The following is a 10,369-nucleotide window of genomic DNA, read 5'->3' on the forward strand; positions in this document are numbered from 1 at the left end:
ACTTCAAGAGGGATGTGGACAGCATCGAGAGGGTCCAGAGGAGGGCCACTCGCATGATCAGGGGACAGCAGGGCAGGCCCTATGAGGAGAGGCTACGGGACCTGAACCTGTTCAGCCTCCATAAGAGAAGGCTGAGGGGGATCTTGTGGCCTGTTATAAACTAGTCAGGGGGAATCAGCAGGCGCTGGGGGAGTCACTGTTCCCCCGAGCACAGCCAGGAGTGACCAGGAATAACGGTCACAAGCTGGCAGAGGGTAGGTTTAGGTTAGACATCAGGAGGCGCTATTTCACGGTCAGGGCAGCTAGGGTCTGGAACCAACTTCCAAGAGAGGTGGTGCTGGCTCCTACCCTGGGGGTTTTTAAGAGGAGGTTAGATGAACACCTTGCTGGGGTCGTTTGACCCCAGTACTCTTTCCTGCCATGGCAGGGGGTCGGACTAGACGATCTGCTCAGGTCCCTTCCGACCCTAGAAACTGTGAAACTATGAAAGCCCAAGATGTCTGCCACCCTGGCTCTTACTGCTGATTGGCTGAGAGGTGTGCCTGTCATGTGGCCCTGCCCCCTCCACCAATTTGCAGGGAGGGCAAGGCCGTGTGATGGACAGCCCTCTGAGCGAATCATCGGTGAGGGGCAGGGCCACTGGGCCCCTTGGCCAATCAGAGGCATGGGAGGGCCCTGCCACTATAAATCCATGAATATGGCAGCCAACCCTGCAATCTCCCTATGAAACTGGCCAGCTGCCTCATTGAGTTAGATAGACCTCTAACTATAACCAGTGTTAAGTACTGGGCCTCCCAGTGGAAGATGAGGTCCCTCACCCTTGGCTGATCTGCTGTTAGCTGTAGTTTACCAGTAATGGGGTTATGGTTGTGTTATTCAACAAGTTTGCTTGAACCTGCTCTTCCAGAATTCTGGCCCTGTTCCTCCCATTCCCCCTGAAAAAGGGTGTCGGATGTTGTAACATCATCTGCTCTTTGCTTATCTGTATGGGCATGGGAAGAAGTGGTAGGAATACGTTTCTCCCACCTTTATGCTTGCCAGGGGTCATGGGAAAGCTGCATGGTATAAGGTGGGGGTATGGGGTTATCTCATGACCCTGCACAGCCACATAGGTCTGGCCATAACATTCCAAAGATCACGCTGCAAAAAAGCAGCACACCAGAAACTAGAGACCAGCCTCCTTAGTCCAGGCTTCTCCAGTTGTCTCCACTAGACTATGTGTGCCCCACTGTTTATTATAGTCTGTCTTTTCAGGTATTTATGTGAGCCTTGTCTATGTCCTCCCTGAATTCTTCCCAAGCATATGTGCACCAAAGCTTACAAGCTCCATGTGAGAAAAGGAAGCATTATCATCTCCATGTTACCAGTGGGTAGAACAGAGAGGCAGGGAAGTGACTTGCCTAAGGTCACATGGGAAGTCTGTGGCAGAGCCAGGAAATGAATCCCATCTCCTGAGCCCCAGCATAGCACGTCAAGTGCCAGATCTGCTTCCTCAGGGCATTGCACCCTCTTACAGGCTGCTTGCAGAAGCGGTAGAGTTTAAAATTGATCCTTTTACAGAAGTCACACCTCTCTTCTAGGGCAGTTTCTAGATGGGGGACAGTTGCATGGGCAGATCTAGAATTTGGAAAAGGGGTGAGGGGCAGATGGTGAGATGCATCAACACCTATAAAACAACATTTATTTTTCTCCAGTTAAAAATAAACCCAAGGCTTTACTAATATGCCAGAGGGCTGGGGCTGTATTATGTTAAGATGGAAACAAAACCAAATAGAAGTGTCTAGGAACAAGTTAAAAATAACCTGCAGGGCAGTGAGATAGGATCTTCACCAGCAGAAGCAGGGAACAGGCAGCAGCAGGGCAGAACAAAGGATGGCTTGATTGGGGAAACATCAAGACCTTTAAAAAGAAGAGCAGTGGTTAATACTGTGGAACAAAGAGTTTGGAGTAGTGGTTCTCAACCTTTTTTGTACCATTTGTAAACATCAGTGGCCAGTCCCGACCCAGGGCTCCTCACTTCTGACCCCCGCTGCCTCCCACTCTAAGTGTCTGGGGCAGGAGATGGGTGTGAATGCCTCCCACTCTAACTGCCTGGGGCAGGGGATGGGTATGAAGGGCAGGGGGGATGCGTGAGGCCTGGGGGAACTCTGCCAGCCTGCAAGGGGAAAGCCACTGTTTCCCACGTTTTCCTCCTTTAAAGGAGAATCCATTTTTAAGGTTTGTTGATCCATTTCTAAAGGTTGCTTGCAACCCTTTCGTATATTCTTGCAACTGACTTTTGGGCCGCAACCCATGGGTTGAGAAACGCCAGTTTAGAAGGGATCGGGGAGATGGCAATGGGCCACAGAGTGACTCCCTCACTGCTACCTGACTTGAAATGCTGCTGCCACAGGTTTTAAACTGTGGCAGGAGCGGGAATTAAAGCGGGGTGCAAGTGTAGGGCAACCCCCCACCCCCAGATCCATCGCCTCTGAGACAGTGCTGTCCTGCCCGCCTTGGCCTGAGGCAGCAAAGTCGCATGCAGGGAGGTAAGGCTAGAGCCCGAACAGGCAAGTCACCAGGTTCAATAAGGAGTCCCAGGCTTTGAAAACCAACGTTATGCCCCTCTTCTTTTTGCGGGGCACAGCCTGCCCCCTCCCAAGGGAGCAGCACCCCACGGCCCAAAAGCGGCGGGAGCAGGAGCTTCGCCCAGATGTGAGCAGCTACTGGCACAAGTCACCCCCTCCCTGGCACAGCCCAGCTCCCGGCTGCAGCGTTCCACAGGCAGCACCCACCGATTGGCCGATTGCAGATCAGCGCTGCTGACGCAATGGGCGGGTCCTCAGATGATTGACAGAACCCTGCACCAGCCACGGGCCTTCCGTGGCCTCTAAGCTCTGCCCCTTGTGAGGGAGGTGGGCAGAAAAAAAGAGTGCGTTCGACGTTCGCAGCTTTTTGGCCTTCGCGCGCGCCGTCCCGCTCCGGAGTCTGCGCGGAGGGCACTGGTGGCGGAGAGGCGAGGTGAGGTGTTGGCCATGGACTACCGCGCGGTGGTGATGAGCCGGGCCGTGCCGGGGCAGTTCGATGACGCGGAGTCCTCTGATAGGTGAGGGCCGGCGCGAGCGCCTCGCGCTCCTCGGGCTGGGGCGCCTTAACGGATCCTGGCGGATAGGCCTTAAAGGGGCCGCGCCAGGGTTGTGGGGGATGTGAAGCGCTCAGCTCGAAAGTCCTAAACCAAATAAAGCGTGTCAAATGGAAAAGATGCTGTTTTGCTGGCACGTACGTAACATCCCCGAAGTCTTTCTATCGTGTATACAGCATATACGTTACAAGTATCACGCAAGTAGTTGGCAAATCCTGTGGCAAATGTGGTCCGCCCCTGCTGTGCCAAGTCACGGTCACGCAGTTGGGTGGCAAATGGTACAATGAAGTCCAGCTGGCTGCACGTGCAAAGTAGCACAACATTTGCTGGGGAATCACGATAAATGTAGCCCAGCCGGATGTGCAAAGTAATTGCTGCACAATTCACTGGCTAATTGCACAATAAATGTAGCCCGGCTGCACATGCAGAAAAGCAATCGCATGCAAAGCCTGGCTATAAAATGAGCTAATCCGCTCTGAAGTTATTGCTTGACAGTGTGTAACACCTGTATAACTGGTTTCTATTCTGCTTTCATTTGATGGTGTAGCAGGCCCCAGAGGTTTTGGGGAAGGGCGGTGGAGAACATTCCCTTCTTGTCCCCCTATGTCATAGCTTGGTTGGAGCCACACTTAGTCCTGTTGGAAACATGATAAACCACTGTGATCAGGCTCTGGTGCAGGAGGCCTCATACCTTCCAGAAGACTCCTTGTCAGGGTCACTGCTTGTAAAGCAAGGTAGGCTAGTAGTTCAGGCCAGGTTATCCCTGCAAGCTTCCTGGAGTCCCCAAGTAAAGTCTTAGAATCATAGAAAATTAGGGTTGGAAGCGACCTCAGGAGGTTGCATCTAGTCCAACCCGCTGCTTAAAGCAGGACCAGCCCCAACTAGATCATTGCAGCCAAGGCTTTGTCTACCCGGGTCTTAAAAACCTCTAAGGATGGAGAATCCACAACCTCTCTGGGTAACTTGTTCCAGTATTTTACTACCCTTCTAGTGAGAAAATTCTTCTTAGTATCTAACCTTAACTTCCCTTGCTGCAACTTGAGACCATTGTTCCTTGTCCTGTCATCTGCCACCACTGAGAACAGTCCAGCTCCAACCTCTTTCGAAAACCACTTCAGATAGTTGAAGGCTGCTATTAAATACCCTCTCAGTCTCCTCTTCTCTAGACTTCTCTAGACCAGTCTTGTTGGAGAACTTCTCAGCTAAGCTCCTAACATGGCACAATACAAAGCAATAATAGGCTGGATAGCTATAGATTTTTTGCTGATTGCAGTAGAACACAGTTTGTGTGTAGATTGGTACATTGCTTTTTCTTTTTTTAAGTGAATATACACAAGACATCAAAACAACCAAAGAAGAGGCAATAAAGGTTGAAAATCAGCAGCCACATTTGAATGAGGAAGTGGACACTGATGAAATGGAGGATGATGATGACGATGATGAGGATGAAGACTGGGACTGGGATGATGCAGCTGGGAGACTCACCAAGCGGCACGCTACTATTGGAGGGTGCAACCCACAGGTAAAAAAGGCATTACTGAGACTCTAACAACAAATGGGACTGTTGGGGGCAAAATGCTGGTTTTGTATGACACCAAGAATAAATGCAGATCCAGTCCTCTCCTGACACTTGGAAGAAAGTACTCTTCTGATATGTTTCTCTTCCTTACATGCCCAGAGTGTACCGTGTAACCCATATCCACTCTCTTCCCACTAGATATAAGACAGTGTGCTTAACCTGCCCAGGATGGGGAAGCAATATTGTATTTGGATTGATAATAATATAGGCAAAGAACTTTTGAAAAACACATTAGAGGTGAATGGTTTAGAAGGGAATTTGTCTTTGCCGTACCACTCAACTATAAGTACAACTTCAAAACCAATTTCCTTTATACTTGGGGCTTTGGCAGTGAAAGCAGAAAATGTCTCTTTTTATTGGCATACAAGTACCTCATCAGAGTATTTGGGAGCAGGGACCGTGTCATTGTTGTAGCAGGTTTGGCATGTGTCTGGTACTGTTTTTTGAGCTCTGAAAAAGTTCCTGGGAATCAGGAGTTAATGAGTATTTGAAATTAGGAGCTCATGCTGAAGTGCTGGTGGGGAAGGGATGGGAATCAGTTTATCTGTGGTAAGCCAGGCATACTACTTTGTCCTTCTTTGTGCCCTCTGCATCTCTCTCTTAGTGTTCCCTCCATCTCCCTGGGTGCTTTGCTTCCTGTTTTTCCTGATCCTCATGTTCCCGTTCCCTTTTTAGCCCCAAACTAAAAAGAATCCTACTGGGGCGGCACTCAGCTATTAGGAATTTTTAATCTCCCAGATGCTGGATTCGCTTAGATTATATTGATTCTAATTATATTCCATGTCAATTTCCTCATAACATTTGTTTGTAAATGAGGATAAGTGTACCGGTGGTTTAGATACATGATTATAATATTGATTTATTCCCCCCCTCCCCCAAAGCTACTGTATATATTTAGAAAGGCCATCTAGGGAAGGTGAATTATATAACAAATCCTTTGTTTCAGGCAAATAGACAGATCCCTAGTTGCAATTCAGCAAAAATGTCCACTCCTACAGACAAGGCTTTAAGAAAATTTGAGCATAAAATTAATCTAGGTGAGTATAATCCTATCATGTTTTATGGTATTAGGTATCTCTGACCCGCTGTTGACCAATTTTGATTAGTTGTAGGAAGCAGAGCTACCTGACTGTTCCCAGAGAGTTGAAAGGTTTAACATCTGATGTTACCTTCATACTTCCTGTTGGCATAATATATTTTGTGAAGCTTTTTTCTTCCTTCAAAGCCAGCTTTTCTCTGTCCTTATGGCCTCCCTATGAGGTAATTCTTCTAGTTTCAGCCAAGAAACAACCTGTTTTGCAGTCCATCCAGCCACCATGCACATGTGCGTGCAGTGATGGTGGTCATGTTGCTGTATAGCATACCATTGTATTTTGTACCAGTAAATTTATGTCTAGGTACATTTACTTTACTTAAAGTCTTTCATGCTCCAAGTAATCAAAATGAGGAATTAGAGCAGTGCATTGAATTATTTTAGGCAAACACAACAGGTGTTACACACTTGGCCATAACACGATGGACATCATAATTGTTGAGAAGGGAAGTTGCAGCTTCCCTTTGATTACTTAACAGAAGGTGTTATTGCTTATGCTGTCTGTTGGAAAACAGCCAGGGATGCATACCTTCTGAGAGAGAAGGACAGAGGTTTACGAATAACGCGTTGTCTGATGGATAGCGTCTCTAGGCATCATTTCGTCTTCAAAGCAATAGCCATGTTGCTGTCCTTTATTTCTGGATTAGATCTCAGATGCGTACAGGATGCTAAATGAATATGTGCCCCTATGGTATATGTTTTAAAAACTTGATTGTTATCTGTATTTTTCTGTTCCTTGAATAACGTGTGTGAGCGATCTCTGCTGACAACAGAATTGCAGCTGCAATTTTGAATATAGAAAACCTTTGATGTGCACTTCTCTGTGTGTTTTTCAGATAGGCTAAATCTGGACGACTCTGTTATAAACAAAGTCACAGAAAAATCTAGACAAAAGGAAGCAGACATGTGAGTAACACGGGTGGCTGTTTCAACTTTTCTGATGAATTTTCCAGAACTCTTACATGTTTAAATTCTTTTTTTCAAAAGAGCTATAGTTTGATTCACATTGCTGGATAAACTCAAAAGAATTTCTGTGAGAAGTCCCTATCCATTCTCTGCATTACATTTTGAAATTTTAATATTTTTCCTATAAAATGTGACTATTTGCTGGGTTAATTTCCTATATTGTTGTCAAGACTTGATCCTGCTTTTGTCAAAGTAAACAGTAAATTTTGTTAACATCGATGGCCGTGGGATCAGATGACAAAACAGAAAATACTAGCCCCTTCCCCCCCGCCCCTTAGCTAGAATAATAAGCCAGTTTTATCTTTCCTTTCTCCCTCCTCCTAAGCTATGGTTCTTGAACCGTCAGGTTAGAAAAATTTATTGGGGAAGCTGTGGGTACTCCTCTTGATCTGATGACAGGGCAAATGAATGAGCACTCAAGTGTCTCTCAGACATATGAGTCTGGTACCGAGCAAGCAAGGAAATTGTCCACTTATGCTCAGAAGGCATTTAGGAGGAAGCAACAAGTCGTCTTCAATAACAAAGGATACTGAGGGTAGAAACAGACGTTGCCTAATTTTTATGGCACCACAGATAGCAAGCAAATAGACATCCCTACCCTTTGTCACACCACATCAATGGCTGTAATGAAACATAGTGTAAAAATAATGATGCTTTATTCTGCTTTACTGATCCTGCACACCCAAGGAATTCTTATCCAGAATTTGGTCCTTCAGACTGGAGCAAATGCCCAGCTTCCCCTCTCCCCCAACTTAGAGATGAGCTCCAGGCCCCCCCTTACAAAGATGTGCCCCAGGGAATCTCGCATGTTATTCAGGGGCATGGTCCCCACTTTTGGAGGCTCGCCCCAGGATCTCCGGGGACACATCTCTGTAAGCATGCCTCCACACTGAGATCCAGATGGCCCTGTGCTTCTGTGTGAAGCACAATTTGCTTGGGACCTGGTGCTGGTCCTTGCTTGGAGGCCCAAGACATTGGGAATTCCCCAGGTTTTGCATTGCCCTGCACAAGGACCTGTATCAAACTTTGCTTTCGCTTGAGGCACAGGTTGGTATGGGACCCAGCCCAGGTCATGCCAAGGAGGCAAGGGGCAATGAGAGATGCAGGGAATCCCCAAGCAGGGGGAACAGGTTGCCCATTGTCCTGCATCAGGCAGTGTGTGTTTTCCCAGTTAAGTGGATCCAAACTAAGTGGATCTGCTGTGGCAGGACACATCCTGCCACAGCTGATCCACTTTGACAACAACTGTTTTTTCTCCTGAACTTTGTTTTGCCTAGGCGAAGCAGCCTTGCTTTCGTATGCACTGAAACCTCTTCCTTTGTCATATCCTTATGTTTTCTTTGACAGAAGAGAAACCAGGTCTATCATGGTAATAAGCAGTTGGATAGGATCATGTATTATATTTCTTCCCTTCTAGGTATCGAGTTAAAGATAAATCAGATAGAGCAACAGTAGAACAGGTAAGAAGTATTAAATATATTAGCTGTTTTTGTTTGAAGCAATACCTGTGCTGAAATTTTGGGTACTCTGGACTTGGTGCTAAAGCTCTTTCTAGCTTCCAGGAGAGCCTCATTACATTCCATGTTTCTCTTTTTCTTGCCCAGCTGAACAAGCTTATTTAAAAGGAAAAAAAAAAGAAAAGAAATTGTGTTCATATTCAGTTGTTCTGGAGAGTGTTTTTATACTTCATATTATGATTTTGTTGTAGTATTCAGCTGGGATCTTGTAATTTTGTAGACTTGGAATCTCATTTTCAGCTCTCCTTAGATATGGAATTTTCTATGAAAATGGTAAAATTGTCATTCCCTGCCTCCACATCCCCTCCCCTCTTTCTTTCATCTACTTACCTTTGCCCCTAAGGCTAGGGTAAAACTTCAAGGGTGTCAAAATCTTATGGTCCCACAAGCCAGACAAGTGGTATGGGCCTAATCTGTTGGCTGGAGTGGACCCACAGACTGTCATGCTGCACCAACTCCAGGTCCACACTCCATGTAGTGCCTGTTCTGGTTGCTCCAGGATGTGCCCTGGATATGGCATGGAGCGGGCATGTACTGAAGTGGGCACTGCATGCAATGAAATCCAGGAGCAGCTGAAGAGGGTGGCATGTGGAGCCGTCTGGCACACCCTACATGCTGCCTGTGGGTCCACTCAAAACCTGTAGGCAGTACTGGCAGCTGGATGAAAGGACTTTGCGGGTCAGAGCTTTGATGCTTCTGCCCTATATTGATCGCCATGTGCTGTTATGATTGTTTATTACATCATGGGTTCTCTGAAGTGTAATGCTTACTGCTAGTGCAGGTTGGAAGTAGCTCTCTTATAATGTTAAGATGGACCTGGGGTGCACATTAAGCACCACATATGAGAAGGAGCATATTTTTCGTAAGCACTTTAAAGAAGTAACAGCATAATCTCTTGGTAGAACGCTGAGCTGCTATCATGTGGTCCAATCAGTGCTATGATGCTATGGGTCCTTCAAGTCAAGATTGAGAATGGGATTAAAAAGAAAACTAAAGTAGTTATGCTGGCTTTTTTTAATTTATTTACTTTGAGGTATTGGATCCAAGGACCCGAATGATCCTGTTCAAGATGCTAACAAGAGGTGTCATATCAGAGATAAATGGCTGCATCAGCACAGGAAAAGAAGTGAGTTTCATTGCAAATGGCATGCTGTGGTCTTATTCTCATTGTGCAGGAAAAAAATGTAGTGTGCTCAGGAGGAGATAAAATAATGCTAGTAGCAAATATTTAACTAAGTTTTATTTGACTAGCAAGAAGTTACAAATTATATTAAGTTAACTTTTTCTACTTTCTACTAATCATATGTGATGAGACTCAAAAAACCATGCTATTTAATAAGCAGAACTTGGAGAACTTCTACAAGCACTTAAAGTCCATCTAACATTTGTCTTGTTGAAATTCTTAATCTTTATTCCTTATGAATTTTGTGGCAGAACTACATTTCTTGGTTAGCTAGTTCACATTACAGCAGTTTTGGGAGCTGACAGTTCTCGCACACACGAACCAGTCTCCATTTCTATGCAAAGATTGAATAACTCAGTATTACTGTGAATTTCTTTAAATTACTGTTTACCACTTTTGCAAAAATACAGTCTGTATACTAGCACTATCAAATTGCATCACAAATACTTAAATTTATACCCCAGAAACAAATTACAGGTTTTTTTGATATCTTATCCCTGGGCTGGGTGTTTTTTCCCATGTGCTCAATTCATTCATTATGAGTACAGTGGGTTGGCATAAGACACCATTTATCTCATAGGCCATGTTTTAGGGACATCAGTTTTGCACAGTTCTCATGTTAGCGGTCTGCACAGAGGTGTTCATGCTTGAAGCCAAAGGCGAATTAATAGCAAAACTCCATTGTCCATCCTGGGCCTAGAGTGAGTGAGGATTTAGTTAGGGAGCTTCTGGAGGGGCTGGACGTTTTTAAGTCAGCCGGCCCGGATGATCTTCACCCTAGAGTCCTGAAGGAACTCGCTGGGGTCATTGCAAGTCCCCTGGCACGGCTTTATGAACACTCGTGGTGCTCTGGAGAGGTGCCGGAGGACTGGAAGAGGGCCAACGTGGTTCCCATCTTCAAAAAGGGGAG

General features: G+C 46.0%; 1 protein-coding gene and 1 long non-coding RNA gene across 3 annotated transcripts in view; one reads left to right on the forward strand and one right to left on the reverse strand.

The window, feature by feature from the left end:
- The window catches only part of LOC109301266, a 7,007-nt gene extending 4,146 nt beyond the window's left edge, over positions 1 to 2,861 (reverse strand). Inside the window, exons 1-2 of the long non-coding RNA XR_002098491.1 lie at positions 2,775 to 2,861; positions 1,803 to 1,899 (exon numbers count right to left, since the gene is read on the reverse strand). This is a non-coding gene — a long non-coding RNA (uncharacterized LOC109301266). The remainder of the gene's footprint in view (positions 1 to 1,802; positions 1,900 to 2,774) is intronic.
- Positions 2,862 to 2,924: 63 nt separating this feature from the next.
- Positions 2,925 to 10,369, forward strand: part of RIOK1 (RIO kinase 1) — a 40,208-nt gene continuing 32,763 nt past the window's right edge. Inside the window, exons 1-6 of one of the 2 annotated variants that reach the window (XM_019522298.1) lie at positions 2,925 to 3,085; positions 4,445 to 4,643; positions 5,647 to 5,737; positions 6,630 to 6,699; positions 8,177 to 8,219; positions 9,310 to 9,402. In XM_019522298.1, coding sequence (XP_019377843.1) covers positions 3,015 to 3,085; positions 4,445 to 4,643; positions 5,647 to 5,737; positions 6,630 to 6,699; positions 8,177 to 8,219; positions 9,310 to 9,402 — 567 coding nt within the window. In that variant the 5' untranslated portion in view covers positions 2,925 to 3,014. Of the gene's footprint in view, positions 3,086 to 4,444; positions 4,644 to 5,646; positions 5,738 to 6,629; positions 6,700 to 8,176; positions 8,220 to 9,309; positions 9,403 to 10,369 lie in introns of those variants that run through there. The other variant, XM_019522306.1, reaches the window with a different exon arrangement.

The sequence above is a fragment of the Gavialis gangeticus genome, unplaced genomic scaffold (genome assembly GCF_001723915.1).
Source record: "Gavialis gangeticus isolate Ggan-Ray unplaced genomic scaffold, GavGan_comp1, whole genome shotgun sequence".
Taxonomy (NCBI): domain Eukaryota; kingdom Metazoa; phylum Chordata; order Crocodylia; family Gavialidae; genus Gavialis; species Gavialis gangeticus.